We start from the raw sequence: 19394 nt of genomic DNA, 5'->3' as shown, positions 1-19394 counted from the left end.
ATATTGAGAAATAAATGAGTTTCTTCAGTCTGCAACATTGGTCTTGTGTAGTGTTTGGTGAATTTACATTATATTTCAACATTGTTGATAGTAGCCTACTCTAATCATAGGGAAGTAGAAGTGCTAAAAGTGTTTTAGGTTTATCACAACAGAGTGTAACTCGTGCAAACAAAGTACAGTAATTTGAAACATGTGTTTCATATGGTAACAAAATGTGTTTTTTTTAAAAAAGTGTATAGTTTTTACAAGTGTTTAATTATGCAAAGGATCTGTAGTGTTTTGCTAATTGTGTGTGTGGTTGTGCTAATTCTGTGTAGTGTTTTGAAAATTGTGCTTAAGCAATCCAAAAAAACTGTAATAATGGCTTTAAAGATGATTATCTAAATCCAATCATAGTTTAACGCAATAACTATGTTATGTTAAAATACAATTACATTTCCAAAAGTCAACATGGGTACTATTTTACCTATAAAATTATTAAAGCTTAAAATGTTTAGGACAATATTTTTTTACATGGCCTATTTATATTGATTATATTTATTTTTATCAAAGAATAGATGGTCATTTGTCCTGATCAATTTGGTTTTTCTTCTTATGCAGGTCGGTCCACATTGTATCAAAATAAATTTTTTGAGCTCAGTAAGATGTGTGCTTAAACTGTCACCATGTGGTAAGAAAGGAGAAAGCAGCTTTGTAAGTGTTTTTTTTTTTTTTTTTTTTTTTTGTCATTTAGTTATTCTCCAATCGAACTAGACAACTACTAAACTTTTTAACTTGATTAAAACATGTTCAAAGTACCTACCTAGATAATCAGTGCTATTTTTTTCAAATAACAGTACTTCTACTTGAGTAGGATATGTCAGTACTCTTTATACTTCTGGTGGCTACATAAGATAAACCTGCCAGATTAAAGAGGCAAAAAGGGAAGCAGGTGGTGTTTTTACAGAAAAAGCTGATCCAGCCATCTCACAACAAGGACAAACACGGTGAAAACTCAGCACAAAGCTTTGGGTCACTGAAATAGGGTATGTGCATAGCATGTGTGTCTGGTCAATGTATTCAGTTTTTGAGAAATTGACATAGAAATTTTAAGATAAAAGACAAGATAATATTACAAAAGCGGCAGCATGGGTTTGTGAGTTTTGGGAAAAAAAATAGGCCAGGCCTAGCATTGAGAGAAAATTTAAAGAAGGAAACTAATAAAAATAACATTATTATTAGTTATTTGTTGACTTATCACTTGTTTATGTTTTTAAAGAAGCTTTTATCTTATATCTTTATTTTTTCCATTTAAAGGGGACATATCAGAATCAGAATCAGAATCAGAATCATCTTTATTGGCCAAGTGTATGTTGTACACACGAGGAATTTGACTCGGTCAACTGTGCTCTCTCCAATAGTGAAATATTCAATAATAAACAATCAACTAGAAGAGATGATAATAAGTATAAACATAAGTATAAATATAAACAGTAGTTAGACTAGAATGTGCAAATAACAAGATGATGATAATAATAATAATAATAATAATAATAATAATAATAATAGTATAAAAAAATAAACAAATACAAAATAAAAATTAAAAAAAAAAAAAAAAAAAAAAAAAAATAAGATAAAAAGAAGGAAAAAAATAATAGAAAAGAAAGATAATAATAAAATATAATAATAATAAAAGGAAAATAGTGCATGCTAAATCCACTTTTTTAGCCCTTAAATGCATTTTGTTGTATATTTAGAGTGCTTAGAAGTACAGAAAAAATCAAATTAGTCTCTTCAGGAGCTCCGTAGATATCTTTATATTCTGTTTTGCTCATATTTTTCAATCTGTTTCGATTTTTCTATTCTCTATTACGTTTTTTGAACTATTACATCACAGTATTTGCAGTGGAACTGCCAAATTAGTACATCATCTCCAGGTCCAACACAGCTCAAGGATGCCGAAGTTACGAGAGGATAAGTCAAAATGTTTGGTTGTTGGATGTAGTAACCCACACGCTTCATTACACCGTCTCCCAGCATCAGAACCTTTTCAAAGTGCCTGGTTGAGTTTTATTTTTCACGGAAATGTACCCACATCTGTGGGTAAGGTCATTTTTGTGTGTGAAGCACTTCAAGGATGACTGCTTCTGCAACCTCCACCAGTATAAAGAAGGATTTGCTGAAAGACTTTGTCTGATTGAGGGTTCAATTCCTTCTATCTTTGGAGACGACGAACAGAGCACTTCCGTAAGCTGTAAATAATGCTAAAAAGTGTGATGATAAGATTTCCTTGTCATTGTTTTGTTAGCATTAGCAGACTTCATATGTTAGCGCTGTGTGCTCGTTTTAGATCCTTGATGATATGGCCTACGTGATTTAATTTAAGTCTAAAGTTTTCATTAGTCATTTCATTTTGCCGTTTTTGTCTTTGAAAAGACTGTATTAAAATGCATTTCGTGACGTTAGCTTGGCGCTAGTGTTAGCTCGGTGCTTGTGTTAGCTCACTTGTTAGGGTTCTGCAGGTTCATCATCTTCATTTCCATCTCGCTCCGCTGGGTCCGACTCTGGCTGGAACATTTTGTAAATAACCTCTGAAGAAAAAGTTTATGCGCCGCTACATAGCCGTATCTCTTCTATCAAACTACAAAAATGGCCGAGCAGGGTGGAGTTGAACCGAGTGTCACCTGAAGAGGGGGCGGGGTATGGAGTGTCTCATTTGCATTTAAAGAGACAGCACCAAAACAAGTTGCTCTTAGAAGCACATCAGAAAAGGGGTAGAAAAGGGGTGGAGCTATAATAATGAGGAATTCAGACCCAAGCATTGCAGTTCTGCTTTATATAGACCACAACTGTATGATTTATATGTAAAAAGGAAGGATTTAAAACCATGATATGTCCCCTTTAAATGTTACTTTTCATGTCCACGTTAATGCCCTGAGACTTCAGTTATTAAAAGGCTCCAACATTGAATTTGGCTCATGTGGATTTTATTTAGAACTTGTAATTTATGTACTATTAAGACACAGATTTATAAATAGATTTATATAATAAATATCACCCATGTTTTTGTCCCATATTTGTATGACGGACTGACAGCAGGTCATTATGGGGAGTAACGGTACTTGTGTGAGAAGCGTGTTGTTTTGTTATGTCAGTAAAATGCTTTGACCTCATCTTTGCCTCCTTGAGTCCAAGAGTGTGCAAATAAGGTTGTGAGTAAGTGAGAAATGATGATGATAAACATGATAGTTGCACAATACCCACAGTACCCCACGGTACCAAAATATAATGGTTCCTACTATACTAGAAATTCTACACAACGCTTACAGTCACAAACACGAGACAACACATGGCAGGAGCACCGGGCCCCAGTGGCGAGTCTGCCGCGGCATCACTAATTTTATTCAAAAATCCAAACTCCAAAAGTCCCATTTGGAACTAATTTGGCTTTAAACGAAGCAGAGACGATAAAACAATAGATCCACTGTGCAGGCGCTGTCACCAGCTATAGGAGCCAATGGACTTCTGTACGGACTCAGAGCAACCTTTTTTCTTTATTTTTTATTTTATTTTGTTTTAATTTAATTTACAGAGATATTTACAATGTACAAACAATATTTACAGTTTGCATACACACAAAAGAGGGATCACATCTAATCTCATAAAACACCAGTGACGTCACCCAGAAAATGCATACAAATATAGTTTTCTCAGGGAATCAGTTCCTGTTTATTGTATTTTATCTTCTATGGTTTATTATGTTGGAGAAGAAGCATTATTGTCAAATAGTTTTTTGTTTTTTTTTCTTAAAGACAGTGGATTTGTTATCATAAGTTGATTATTTATATTAGTTAAACATACATTGATGTGCAAAGGAAACCGAATGGTAATTTTCTAAATTTCAACCATATAAATTCTAACTTCATTTATTAGTTGTTTTTATGCTTTTGTTCATGTACTCTCATCATACACCAAACAACACTATAAGTAATTAATAAGTATTTCTAACTTGTACAAATACATTGCAGTTCATAATAATAATAATAATAATAATAATAATAATAATAATAAAAGGCTTCAGTATCACAATATTACCCGATTTGTCTTTATAGTATTGTGGTTACTCATTTTGGTATCGTGACAACTCCAGATAGACCTACAGTTTACTCACATCCTTCTAATCGACCATATTAAGTTCAGGTGCAACTCTTCAACCAACTAACAAACTTTACCCATTTTCTTTTACCTTGATTTAATCCTCAAAGTAAGATCCTGCTCTGTGTAAGAGGCTGAATAAATGTTCTCATTTAGCAAAAATGTTCTCAATCCCCCCCTACACACACACACACACACACACACACACACACACACACACACACACAGTTTATTGTAATATGAAAGATTTGTAAATGACGCTTCGGGTGTATCACACCATTTCTGTCATTTGTCTTGAATGTTGCAAAGTAAAGTTAATTAAAATAACCTGCTGTGTCCTTAAGCTGCTGTGTGTCATTATTCCTTACTGACAATATTTGTTCTTTTTTTTTTTCCTTTGGTTGTATTTGCCAAAATGTGTTTGTAATATACATGTAAAAATGTAATAGCCAAGCTTTCTTCATCTGGGTAACAAAAAGCATTAGTACAATGAACAGGCTTATCTAATAAAGGCAATCAGTCACATGTTTGCTACACCACTATTGATCATGTGGGAGATGTAGTTCAGAAGTAGAATGAGGAGTTTGTAGTGAGAAAACGAATTATATACACAAATATATAAACAGTGTGAGAACAAATACTTGGCATGAAAGGATGAGAACACTGCATACACATCAGGCAGACGGTCAGTATGCAGTGTCTAAAACCATGGCTAATCTAAAAGAATCCATATTATATTAAATTATATCAAAATCTATATTTAAGCTCTTGGTGTTGAGAGTCTAATGTGTGAATCCAAAATAGTTATTTTTGTCAGTGTCTCATCCTCTTGACAACTGTATATGCTGAATTCCCTGGAAATGACAGAAGAGATAAGGTGTGAAACAGCATAAATTACTGTCCACTGGATACAAGTTGTTAGGATTGGCACATGTGATGGAGCTTTTATGTTCACTGATTCTCTTGACAATAAACCAACATTCATTCTGTGTACAAACAGTCAGATAGTGGGGAAGGCTTGATTAGGAACGCACCACACCTGAGTGCACAACATGAGGAAGCTAATCACTCAAAACCCAAACACACTGACATCACTGGGAGGTGGAGACACGAGCAGGAATACCTGTTAACACAAAGACGAATGTTACCAAATGTTAACAAAACGTTTAACAAGAACTAGAATTGAAACTAAACAGAATAAACAAAGACACAGAAAAACTAAGAGGATCACAAGAGCTGAAAACAACTAAAACCAAACAGAACCTGACACAAATCCCCCCTTAAGGAGGGGGTCCAACACTCTCCCAGCTCTCACCAGGAGCTCAGAACAAACGAAATTTGAAAATTTCCAAATCTTGAAAAAGTCCATATTTTGTAAACGAGGTCTTAAATGATGTATGTTCATTTTCCGCTTCCTTTGTCACTCCCTTTTTATTTAATTAGTTAGTTAAACAAACTAACTTAAAAAAATTAAAAATCTGAAAAACTAAATTCAAATAAAAACAAATTACATTTCAAAAAGTACAATGACCCTGACACACACTCATTCACTCCATTGTATAAACTACATTTGTTCTGGCTTGTTTATGGGTTCTGGGACTGTTTACACACTTCTTAAAGAGACAACGTTCTGAATGTGGTTTAGCAACACTACAGTATTAAATCACACATTTCAGCCTTAATGAAGGAAAAAGTCAAAAGTGACACAAAATGTTGATATTGTGCTGCTACTGATTAATAAAAGGCTCTTTGTGACATTTTTATCCACTGACTTTCACCCATTATTGTTTCTCTTGTAAAACTATACTGAAAAATAAAATAAAAAAAAGTTTATATCGCCAATCACCATTTTGAGGAAAAATATAGAGATGAATATTGGTCTGTCACCCAGACCTAATGTAAACAAAGCAGTAATGTTTTATCTTGTAAAGCATGTAATTGTCCAAACTGTGGGAAATGAGGGGTCCGAAACAAGGCTTAAAGTAGGATTTTATGAACTTGAGTGTTACCTCAACAAAAAAATAAAAATAAAAAAATCACTAGACTGATATGCTGCCTTGTTATGTAGCAAGTGTTGCTAATGCTACACTTCTTTAGTTAAACTAAGTAAAAAGGCTGTGTCACTAAAAATAACTTGTCGACATTTTTGTATTATTGTAAATTGTACATAGAACCAGTTTGATAAATTGCTTACATCATTTTGTATTATCTTGTATCCAATTTTTCCATTTAGGGCAATATTTTAAGTTGGTGAAATGGTTTGTTTTATTGATAAATAACTTTAAAATAATCTAAATGATCTGAATGGAAAAAAAAAAAAAACAGTGATTGCGATTTTACAAAGAAAAAAATGTGATTTTTTTTTTTTTTTTTTTTTTTTTTTTTTTTTTTTCTCCCCCTCCAAAAAAAATTTCTTTGTAAAATCGCAATAACTGTTTGGTTTTGTTGTTGTTGTTGTTGTTTGTTTGTTTCTTTGTTTGTTTAAAATGAATTATTTGTCATTTTGTTTTCTGAAATGTTCTGTTTTGCTTTAAACGCAATTGTTGAGCTGAAAAAACCGTGTTGACCAATCAGATGAGAGGTTGGGTTGCCTGGGGAACAAGCCTAACTGTCTATTACTAACAGTCCACTTTTATATTCAGTTGCTCATCATCTCTGTGAGTAACAGCACCATTTTTGTGGAGCTCTTCAGAAAAATTTTCTTCAACTGTGTTGATCAGACGACATCTTGTGGTGAAACCACATTTCTACCGGTGGAAACAGGAAACTGGATGAAAAAATGACGGCCCAGCAGCATCAGCTTGAGAGGTAAGACATTTTTTTTATGAATTCGTTTTTTTTATTTATATTTATTTTTGGGGAGGGGCTAAAATCAAATATTTATAGCTATTTCCTTCATAATTTTGTAAATATTTATTTAGAAAATGGCCCTGCCTCACTTCCAAATGTTTTGTAGTAGTTTTATGTCAATCAGAAAGACTCCACATGTTGGAGAAATAATGAAAACGTATGGTTTATACCAGTGTTTCTCAAATAGGGGGTAGGCAATGGCACTACAGGGAGTACTTTAGAGAGATAGAGTAAAATTTACAATAGAAAGCATTGAAAAATGGGGTTTTATAAGGTTTATTTCTAGTTAAAAATGATCATACTAAATTTTACCGGAAACTCACAAAACGACATTAATAACACACAAAATATGAGAAAAATATACAAAAGGACAAACACACACACACACACACACACACACACACACACACACACACACACACACTAAGAGAGAAAATGACTTACTATTACCAGCTAACACACAAAACAACAACAAATACACCAGTGTTTGAAATAACGGCATTTAAAATAACGGCGCTAGGAAGCGGCGTTTGTTTTTCAGTAACAGGGTAATCTAACTAATAAACTTTTTACGCCATTACAACTCCGTTAATGTTAATGAACATTAAATGCGGTGAGTTACATGTATTGATTGAATAAACTGTGATCAGAAAGCTCCCCTGGCTTCATATGCAGCTATAGTGAGGAGGTGGGTTAAAAACAAGGTGAGCGATTATGATTGGCTAAGACGGCGTCATGTTTCATGGTAGCCAATCAGAGACAGTGTTTTTACACATGTGGCAGCACACACACAACCACTACAGATTTGATGAAGAAGCAGAGATGGCGAGCGTGGAGCATTCCGATGAAAAGTTGTTATTTTTAAGGTGGCGATACAAACACTACTTTAATTTAATTGTGGTCAAAGGCAAGAACGTGCATGTGAAGTGTACTTTATATCCAGGAGTGAAGACTTTGTCCACATCCGTTGTAAGTAACTAGAATTTAATGAAGCACCTTTTTTTTTTTTTTTTTTTTTTTTTTTTAAAGTATCGCAAATAGTTACTTTTCTTGTTAATGAGTTACTTTTATTATAGAGTAATTAAGTTACTAACTCTTTTTGGATCAAGTAGTGAGTAACTATAACTAATATTAATAGTTATAATTACGATATAATATTACTGTTTTAAAGTAACGTTCCCAACACTGAAAGACACACAAAATAAGAGAAAAATATAGTGAATAATAAAAAAGAACAGACAAACAACAACAAAATGACACTAAAAACACACAAAATGATGTTAGAAATGATATTGATTAGTTATTATGAGTTATTAATATTAATTATTATTATTATTATTATTTTTTATTTATTTTTTTTCAGTTCATGTTCTAATCATTAGAACATGAACTGAAAATACAAGGGTCAGTCTTGGTCCCACGTGATGAGGGAGATGATCTTAAATGGTAAAATCTATAGAAATAAATCTATTCAGGAGGCACTAAATACTGTTTCATTCTATTTATTTACAAAATGAGATTCTTTAAAATGTGTGTTATCACTCATTATTTCCATCATTGTGCTTTATAGTTGTTTTTTCACAGACTTCTGAGTAAAATGTTGTAGTCGGATAAAAGGGAGTACTTGGATTTAGAAATAAGAGAAAAGGGGTACCACTGGTTTATACTGTAGGAAGTAATGACCTGTAGCCATTGGAGAGAAAAAGAATCTCAGAGCTGACTTTTAATTAGAATCTTCAATCTGAAGTGAGGCTTAACTCGTAACTGGAACTACACACTTCCAGCTAATATGATGATAAAACATTGACAGGCTAAACCACAATGATGAGTACTTTTTTGTATTTATTTTCATGAATCCTAACCTGATTCCATGTCTATGTTACAGTTCACAGAGGAAGGACAAAGTCATCAAGGAGGTGTGGATAATCGGCTCCAGTTACATCCGGCGGGGCGAGGAGGCTGCACTAAATTTTTTTGGTGACAATTTGGGACTGGATGCCAACGTGCACTGGTTTGGAAAAGGAGGGATGAGGTGGGAAGGAGTTCTGCCTTGTTTTTATGCTCAGCTTTCCACCCAGGGACCCCCTGACATCCTCCTGGTTCACGCCGGAGGAAACAACCTGGGCATAAACAGTGCAAGTAGTCTGGCCAACACTATTAAAGAGGACTTTACCAAATTGCACATTAAATTCCCTGCAATGAAGATAATCTTCTCCTCCATTAATGAACGCAGATCCTGGAGGTACGGGAAGCTGTCCCGGATCATCAGGGACAGAAAAACCATCAATCATTTTGTCAAGAGGGCGTCTGTCTGTTTCAAAGGAGACGTTGTTGAACATCCTCTCCTGCGATTCTACAAACGATCACTGTTTATTCCAGACGGAGTTCATTTCTCTGATGAGGGAAACCACTTATTCTTGACAAGCATCCGCTCCACCCTCCAGAACTTTCTAAAGGAGTCAAAAATACCAACAAGGACCATCTCTGGGGCAACGATGCCAATAAGGACATTCTCAATGACAAAAAGCAGTACAGCAACCGTCTCTGGACATAAAAGGAACATTACACCAATCAGCTGGCCTTAAGCATGAGGGAGGAGGAGGAGGGGGGGCTGGTTGTGGTCACTTGGTGGCACCCCCCACCCCTTTTCTACAATACTGCTTATCTACTGCCCACCCAAATCTATGAGGTGCCAAATGTAAAAATGACCTATTATTGTTTTTCTTGTAAAACTGTTGAAAAAAGAAAATAATATTGGAATTTATATCACCTATTGCCATATTGAGGAAAAAAATAGAGAAATGAATATTGGTCCATATCACACAGGCCTAATGTAACCAAAGCAGTAACATTTTCTCTTGTAAAGAATATGATTGTCTAAACTGTGTGAAATGAGGCGTTCAAACACTGCTTAAAGTAGGATTTTATTAATATGATTGTGTCACTTCAATAACAAATATAAATCACTAGACTGATATGCTGCCTTGTTATGTAGCAAGTGTTGCTAATGCTAATGCTACACCACTTTAGTTAAACAAAGTAAAAAGACTGAGACTAAAATATCTTGTCTTGTAATTACCTTGTCCTAAATTATCTTTTATTCCTTTTTTTCATTTAGGGCGATGATTTTAAGAAGGTTTTATTAAAATAACTTTAAAATAGTCTAAATGATTTGAGTGAAAAAAATCGTGATCCTGATTTCACAAAGAAAAAATCGTGATATATTTTTCCCATATCGCCCACCCCTATGTTAAATCTAAATGTTTAAATCTAAATGTTATATATCATATCTAAATGCTTAATCTTATATCTAAATGTTGAACCTAAATATTTCGCACATATGCTAATTGACCCCGCCCCTTGTAACCTCAACCATTACACAAGCGGAGAGACACACAGCCGCTCCCACACGCCCTTTCACCAATGCCTGTCTGGGTGATATGCACTCGATCTCCACCGCCGGGAGAGAACCAGCCATACATATCACCCAGGCAGGCATCGGTGAAGAGGCGGGTGGGAGTGGCTGTGTGTGTCTCTGCTTGTGTATTGGTTGAGGTTCCAAGGGGTGGGGTAATTAGCATATGTGTGAAACATTTAGGTTAAGGTTAGAGTAGTAGTTAGAGCGGGCGGTGTTGAGGGCAGTTTTGTATAGTTGAAGGTGATCGGAGTAGGCTTGGAGATGGACTGTTAAACCTTTTTTTTGTGGAGACGTTCAAGTTGGCGTTTGTGGGTTTTTAGTTTTCTGAGGTCGGGGGTGTACCAGGGGGCGGTGTGTGTAAATGAGACTAATTTGGTTTTGGAGGGGGCAAGTTGGTCGAGGCTGGAGGAGAGGCAATTATTGTAATGACTAACAAGGTCCGTGGGGTCGTCAGAGAGCGGAGGGGGGGGCAGACAGAAGGTTAAGAAGAGAAGTGGAAAAATCATGAGGAGAGATGGATTTCAGGTTTCTAAAACAAATGGTTCTCTTGTCGTTGGGGTGGAGGGTGGGGAGGTGGAGGTCCATGGTGATAGCCAGATGATCAGATGCAGAGGTCAGTAGTGTTGGGGTGGTCAAGACCGGTCTTGGTCTCGAGACCAAATTTTAAAGGTCTTGGTCTTGTCTCGGTCTCTGAAGCATTTTGACTCGGTCTTGTCTTGGACTCGGGCTGCCCGGACTCGGGATTTTCCGTCAAGACCGTTCGAGACCAGCACTAATTCCTGCTATTTTTAACCTTTTTTATAATGTGATAATAACACGGAGAAGAACGGGATAAAACAATCCTTTAGTCATTATTTAATCCACCCCGTATAATGACCACAACCTTCCTTAATGTGACTGTTGTGTGTGTGTGTGTGTGTGTGTGTGTGTGTGTGTGTGTGTGTGTGTGTGTGTGTGTGTGTGTGTGTGTGTGGCTGCGGTGTCAGTTTGGACCGCGGAGCAGAAGGAGATATGAACTAATCACCGGTAAAAATCCCAGTAAAACTCCAGAAAACAATCACCAGTAATAAATATTATCTCCCTGGTAAAGACAGTAGCTCTAACAACTGGTAAAATGATAAACTGATGATATTACAGCCTGTGAAGGCTGGATAGGTGACGCACTTACTCTGCTTCTGGGTCCTAGTGCCAGCCGAGCGGTAAAGCCTGTTCCTTTTACCGTGTTTACTGAGGTCCGTGTGTGTTTAATAAGTCCGTGTGTGTTTAATAAGTCCTTGTGTGTTTAATAAGTCCTTGTGTGTCCGTGTGAAAGTCTGCATGTTTATGCATCTGTCCATCCACTCTTTTCATTATATCCATGTCTTTTAAGGCTTTATTACATAATATCGGCTGTAGTCCGGGCCGCCGCCATCTTGGATTATGTCGTCACCAGCGCGTCATCGCCGCGCATCACAGAATGAGTCAAATAACTGTAAAGAGGTCTTATATTAGTCTATTATCTTTTAAAGTGGTGTTTTTTTTTTGTGTCTTTAGACTCCAATTACATTTATGTATACAATATGTTCCCCACAATATAAACAGGTTCACAATATAATTATTTTTTCTAGTTTCTGTTTCCACTGTATCCAGAATAATAATAATTCTCAACAAGAACAATTGATTAATTTGTCACATGACTGTTCCAGGGGTTGAGTTTGTTTTATTTAGTTTCACATCTACCTGTAGATCTATGTTTTTTACACTGATGACAACTTGTTTGTAGTTTTATTTCAGAAAGTTTCACTTTTACAGTTACAGTTGGAAACCTTTGTTAATTGAATATCCTAGTTACATTACAGCAACTAAATTAAACTATATCAACTAAGTGAATTAATAAAAATGGCCTGTGTAAAGGCTTTTTCAAACTAAAAAATTATCTTGTGAAATCTGTGACCTGTTGACCTGCACAACTGAAAGAATCAGAATCAAGAATCATTATTTCTTGGCAGAAATGCTTTTAAACACTTGCTGTACATTCAGCTGACATAAAAATCTTGTTTTCAAATATGTAGAATAATTGTGAATTTATCAGTAGCAGTAGTAGTTTTAATATTTTAGTTAAATTTTTTGCAGGCACCTTTTTTGTCCGTCAAATGTATTTAAAATAAACTAAAATTAAAGAGAGATGTTATTTAACTGTTGAACCTTGTCATAATTTTATTTATTTATATATTTTTTTAAATTGAAAAAAAAATGTTTATGGTCTTGGTCTTGGTCTTGGTCTCGGTTTGTCTCGGTCTTGGTCTTGACTCGGTCTCGGTGCATTCTGGTCTCGGGCAAGTCTTGGTCTCGGATAGTGCGGTCTTGAACACAACACTAGAGGTCAGTACTGGAAAGTTGCTGGATGGTGAGACCGGTGGGGCAGACTAAATCAAGGGTGTGGCCATGGGTGTGTGAGGGGACGTTGACTTGCTGAGTGAAGTTGTGGCAGTCCGGTAGAGCAAGGGATTCAGAATGACTGAAAGGATGTTGTGGATATGGTGCTGATGTTGAGGGCTTTTTTATGGACTGAGGCTACGCCACCACCCTGGCCAGTGAGACGGGGCTGTTCAATGTAAGTGTAACCAGGGGGAGTGGCTTGGTTTAGTGAGAAATAGTCCAGAGGTTTATGCCAGGTTTCAGTGGTGCAGAGGAAGTCCAGGTTATTGTCAGTTATGAATTCATGTAGGATGAGTGCTTTATTGTTCAGTGAACGAGTGTTAAGGAGAGCCAGTTTCAGTATTTTCAGCGTTGAGGGTGGCTGTGAGGAACGAGGGAGTGGACGGAGGATGGGATTGGGCCGTTTTATGCGTTTAGTGTCATTTTTGTAGGGTTTAGGGGGCCTGGCTGTGATTATGGACTGAATGGGAAAGGTGTGAGCAGAGAAATGTAGTAACGGGTGGAGCCTGTAGGGAGAGCTGTGGCAGGAGGAGGTGCTTTGGTGGGGCAAAGTAGAGTAAGGTGAAGGAGACGGTGTGTGTTTTGTAAATAGTCATTCACGTAGGAAATGCTGGACGGCGTGCTGAAGATTGGCTGTTAAAATACTACTGCCCAGTTAGTTAGATTTAACATATAATATATACATTTAGATTTAGACATTTAGATTTAGATTTAACATTTAGATTTAGATTTAACATTTAGATTTAGATTTAACATTTAGACATAAGATTTCGCAGCTCAACTAGTCTGGAACACTCGGATGGACTATCCTTCTATCCTATTCTGTTTGTCCTTCTGTTCACTAACCCCAACCAGTCGAAGCAGATGGCTGCCACCTCTGAACCTGGTTCCGCTGGAGATTTCTTCCTATAAAAAAAGGGAGTTTTTTCTTCCCACTGTCGCTAAATGCTTGTTCATGTGGATCTTGTTGGGTTCTTTCTTCTTTTTTACTATGGACTTTATATTTTGTTCGGCGCTTTGAGATGACTTTGTTGTATTTTGCGCTATATAAATAAAGTTGAATTGAGTTGAATTGAATTTAGATATAGATTTAACATTTAGATATAACATATACCATTTAGATTTAAATATTTAGATTTAATGCTTTGTACCTCTAAGTCGCTAAATGTTGTTAAATGTGGGAACATGTGCTAAATATGAGAAAAGTTAGATAAATAATGAAAATGTGTTCGCTACAACTTTTATACTACATTTTTACACTTGGTACCCCCATTCAAATCTACATAGCTTTCATCCCCGAGATACAAGACCTCCTTTCCATCTTTTGCTCAACATCTGCACAGAGGGAACTAAACAGAGGGATGACTCTGATGATGAAATCTCTGAGAAAACTTTATTTGCATCTCCTTCATTCTCATTCTTGTGTAAAAAGTTGATTTTCTAATTAGAATTGTTGTTAATAAATATTGTGTAATAAATACAGTTTGTGTTGCTGGTTTTTTTTCAGGTTAGTTTTATCTTTTCAATGAATCTTCTACGCCCCTTCACCACTTTGTTACTGCAATCATTTTAAAAGGTTGTAAATCTAGTGCATGTAAACTTTAGCTTGAATCAGGGTTGGAGTCAATTACATTTTAAAATTACAATTACGCATTCAATTATCCATGTTCAATTACAACGCAATTATGATTACAATGATGGGCATTTTTTCCAATTACAATTAAAACTAGAACTGCAAGCAGTTATGAAAGGGGGCCAATCCTTCCCACACGACTCGGTCCACAGGTTTCGTGGATACCGTGGAAGTTTGTCAAAGGATGACGGGCTCGTGGCGAGCAGCAGGACACAAGCCAACGTGACATTTGCTGTGAACAGGTGGATATGAAGTTTTGAAAGATGTGATTTAAAGTGTGAAAGTGACAAGGCACAATGCGTTTGCACCCATTTTAGCGCCACCTAGTGGTGCACTTTTTGGTATGGGTGATCTGTGTGCTCTTCTATAGTTACTTAAGCTGAAATAAGGGATTGTTTGTTTATATGTTATGATGTAATAAGCCACACCCACTTTGACCAATCGCAAATAAATTTGAGATGTGGCCTCAGGAGGCACCCAAGATCATACCCACCAAATTTGGTAAAAATTGGTATTGCCATTTAAGAAATACATATATTCCATTATTGCAGCACCTTCTAGTGGCGTAATTTATTAAAATTTTGCTTACACCCTTAGAGTCACATGCCAACTAAGGATCTCAGATTTGGTGTTGTTAGCATTTATTTTGACCGAGATATGCAACAGTTATGCATTTTTATAGCTCGCTAAAAAACTTTACTCGCTAATAATTTGCGCATAATTTACCCGAACAAACTCATAGGGTTAACTGGAGATCACGTCCAACTGAAGACTCTACGTGCCAAGTTTCACGCTGATTGGACAAGACCCCAAGGAGGAGTCCGAAAAAGTACGTTTTCCAGTTTTTGCGATTTTGCTCCAAGAAAAGTTTAGGCGGAAATGGGCGTGGCCTATCCCAGGTGATTCAGTGCTATTCAAGGAATCTGTGGATATGAAGGTTTTAAATTTGCAACAAACGGTGTGGGAGTTATTGGCCAAAACGCGTTGACCTTTGTTATAGCGCCACCTGCTGGCGAACATATGTGAATTTTTGCTTCCAAGGTCCCCTGGGGGTTTTGGACCCAATCACCAAAGAGCACATTGGTCTTTTTAAATCACAAACCTACTTTTTCAAATTTTTCCTTGGGGTTTTGTTTAATCGGCATGAAACTTGGCACGTAGAGTCTTCAGTTGGACCTGATCTAAAGTTGATAAAATAATTTTGTTGGCTCAAAATATGCGCGAATAATTACTTAGTAAATTTTTCGAGCTAGCTATAAAAATGCATAACTGTTGCATATCTCGGTCAAAATAAATGCTAACAACACCAAATCTGAGATCCTTGGTTGGCATGTGACTGTGAGGAAATGCACCAAATTTGAATGATGTAGACCACTAGGGGGCGCTACAAAAAACGAATATTGTATCTCTTAAATGGCACGACCAATTTTTACCAAATTTGGAGGGTATGATCTTGGGTCCCTCCTGAGGCGATATCTCAAAGTTATTCGCAATTGGTCAAAGTGGGCATGGCTAATGACATCATAACATATAAATAAACAAACCTTTATTTCAGCAGAAGTAGTATTGAGGGCTGTGAAATTTACGGGGTAACCATAGAAGAGCACACAGATCACCCATACCCAAAAGTGCACCACTAGGTGGTGCTAAAATGGGTGCAAATGCATTTTGGCCTGAAACTTTCACACTTTATATCAAATCTTCCAAAACTTCATATCCACCTGTTCACAGCAAATGGCACGTTGGCCTGTGTCCTGACGCTCGCCACGAGCCTGTCATCCTCACACTAGTATTTTAAATAATATAAAATAAACCTGTACATAGGGTGGTGGAGCTGGGGGAAGGATGACAATAACAATGATAATCTATTTTTATAAAAAATTATTTTAGTTTTCTCTTCTCACTATGTAGATATATGTGTGTATATGTATACATATATACATGTATACATATGTTTATGTGTATGTACACTACCAGTCAAAAGTTTTAGAACACCACCCTTTTTCCAGTTTTTTACTGAAAATGATTCCATTTATTGTGTCATTGCACTCTGAAATGAAAGCATAGAACAAACAAGCAATTTGAGTTGGAAAAAGAAATGATGGAATCCATGAACAATACTGTTCACCTGATGCTCATGAGGGTCTGATACTACAGTGTGTTCCAACACTGCCTTTATGCAGACACAGGGTTGGAAGTAATCAAGAAAAGTTGGAACACCTGTAGTAATGAGTAGCTCCAGCTTTCAAGGCTGATTCAACCTTCATTGCTGCAGAAAAGCTTTAAATTGTGAACCCACTTTGTGTTCCCTGAAAAAGACCTATTTGTATAATTGTGAAATGTACATTATTTTTCAGTTTTGGGTAACCAAACCTTTTTATTTAACCTCTGACTGTTCAGTACTTACCTTTGTTCCATTTCAAGTTATTCATTGGACTTGAGCGACTTGAATTGCAATAAATAACTGGAAAAATTAGGGTGTTCTAAACCTTTTGACCAGTAGTGTATGTATTTATATACTTATAAATACTAATTTTACTATTATGATTATTATTTTATTTATCTCCTTAGGCTCTCGGGTGATTGGGGGCGCTTTATATGGGGCTGTTTTGAGTGGTGGACTGGGCAGCAGATATCCATCCTCAGGGGCCCTTCATATAACACATAATAACTGACTACAGTTACAGTTGGAAATCATGGACTTCCCTGCTCTGGTTACATCCTAACCCTGGAGGGCAGGCTCCTCTCAAAGGGGTCTGTGAGCTGCCCTCCATGGGGGACTTCTGCGGTTCTGGGTTAGCCTCCACCTGCTAGGTGTGGAGGCAGCCGAGCTGAGAGGTATACCTGGACATGAAGGGAGGAGGAAAAATAAATGTATACAATTTAAAATAAAACTTAAGCAAAAGAGGGGGAAAAAAAGGAAAAGGAGGGTAGAGCGGAGGCTAGTGCATGGGTCCCCCTCAGCCCCCCCTCCCAATGTCCGCTGGGTTCCAGCCTGGCCCCCTCAGTTTGCCTGGGTGTGTATTAACCAGAAGAAGCTCATCTTCATTTGTTGACCACCTGACCACCAGTGCTGATGCCCATAAGTCTGTACAGGGACACTGTAGGTTTGCTCTCTCACCCCTCCATGCCCATATAAGCAAACAGCAGATCTACAAGTACTTTTAAATGTGGTCTGCATGTATACCACAAGGTCCACCTTTGCATGAACAGTGAGTGTATCTGTTATGTATGGTACCATATGATGTATCTAAATGGTGTCCTTGTCAGCACTTATGTTGTGTTTTTTCTATAAGTGATGATCTAATGTTAAAAAAATGCAGGTTCTTCTGACCTTATTTAGGACCCAAATTTGGTAACTTCAATAAACAAAATTTTAATTTACATGAAAAATTTTAAAGTATTTCAATGAGTGCCAAAGGCTTAAAATGAAATTTTAGTTTGCTTAATAACTAAAATGGCAGAAAATATAAAACAAAACAAAACAACTTTTTTTCTAAGGATTTTTTCCAGAGAAACTCCAGTGTAGGCGGAGAGTACTGACGTCAGATGCAGAAATCTGAATGAAACTATAGCTTTGAGTTACTTCAATGATGAAATGCAATGAGTCCATTGAAAGTATTTAAATGATATGATACATTGGATACATTGGATTTAAACTAAAACCTAGAAAATTACATTCCCTCTGAATGTGTCAGTGATGACGATGCAACACATTCTGCTTCATTTGGAACAAATCTCATGCATTTGTTTGCTATCTGACACTGCAAGAAATCATTTTACACAGTAACATTTTGAGGACATCAACAATATCAGTGTAAAATGTGTTTAATACAGTGTTTTAGAATGCAACATGAGAATACCAATGTCAGTTCTCTAATGCAGTGGTTTCCAACCTTTTTTGGGACGTGACCCCATTTTGATATTAGAATTTTCTGACGACCCCAGGGACTTTTTTCTTTTTTAATTACATTTAGTCATGTTTGTGATATAGTGTTACAAGTAGTACCATGGTGACAAGATGTGCCACCTCAGGAGCATTTATACTGTGTATATATACAGTATATATATATATATATATATTTATTTTTATTATTTTTTTCTTGAACTAAATTTATATATATATATATGTATAGTATGTGTATAGAATACAGCTTGAGATTGTGTGTGGTGTGTTAATTTGAAAAATAATAATTTTTTAAAAATTACAAAAAATATTATTCTTGTTTTTATTATTATTTAATTTTTTCATTTTTATTCTGTAATTTTCAAAAAAATTACAAAGATATAATTTTAATCAGTGATTTTTTTTCCAATTACTAGACATGGCACGGGCGCCAAATTGGGCCTTACGGAGCATCCAATTTGGCCCACAGAAGAAAGTAAAAATTACAGAGAAAACATGAATTATTTTATGAATGAAGCTCAAAAATCATTTTCAGGGGCTCACAGTTTTACCAGTGCTTATATCGCATGATTGCAGTCATTTTTAATTTTCAAAATTTTTCTCAATTCGATAGAAATTTGTCACAAAATGTAGGAAATTTGAAGTGATGATCCTTTTGGGACTGTTAAGTCATTTATTGCTTGGATATTGTTGGTTTCCCACATATTTTAGTATTTTATGTATACGTAGAAGTGCAAACAAAGGCACAATAATATTGAAACTACTCGTTTTCCCACTAAATAAAATCTGTGGCCCACTTGAGATCAAACTGCTCCTTTGGCCCCTCAACTAAAATGAGTTTGATACCCCTGCTATAGATACTTTACGCTTCATTGTTTTAAAATAAATTATTACTACATTAAATTCAAGACATTTCATTTGTTACATGTTTTTAAAAAGAAGTTCCTTTATCATTTGAGACACGACAAATGAAAGCATAAAAAGGGTGTTATGACTGTGTTTTGTTATAGAATTGTCAGTATTCAGATGTGTGG

At 36.1% G+C, this 19394-nt stretch overlaps 1 protein-coding gene across 1 annotated transcript; it reads left to right on the top strand.

The window, feature by feature from the left end:
- The first annotated feature begins 6795 nt into the window (after positions 1 to 6795).
- Positions 6796 to 9777, top strand: LOC114476092 (uncharacterized). Its single transcript, XM_028467358.1, has 2 exons — positions 6796 to 6942; positions 8870 to 9777. Exons 1-2 carry the CDS (start codon positions 6914 to 6916, stop codon positions 9567 to 9569), a joined length of 729 nt encoding a protein of 242 aa, XP_028323159.1. The 5' UTR covers positions 6796 to 6913; the 3' UTR covers positions 9570 to 9777.
- The last annotated feature ends 9617 nt before the right edge of the window (positions 9778 to 19394 follow it).

This window comes from Gouania willdenowi, chromosome 14, assembly GCF_900634775.1.
Source record: "Gouania willdenowi chromosome 14, fGouWil2.1, whole genome shotgun sequence".
Lineage (NCBI taxonomy): Eukaryota > Metazoa > Chordata > Actinopteri > Blenniiformes > Gobiesocidae > Gouania > Gouania willdenowi.
Note: the sequence above shows the minus strand (reverse complement) of the source record. Positions and strands in the feature narration are given on the sequence as shown.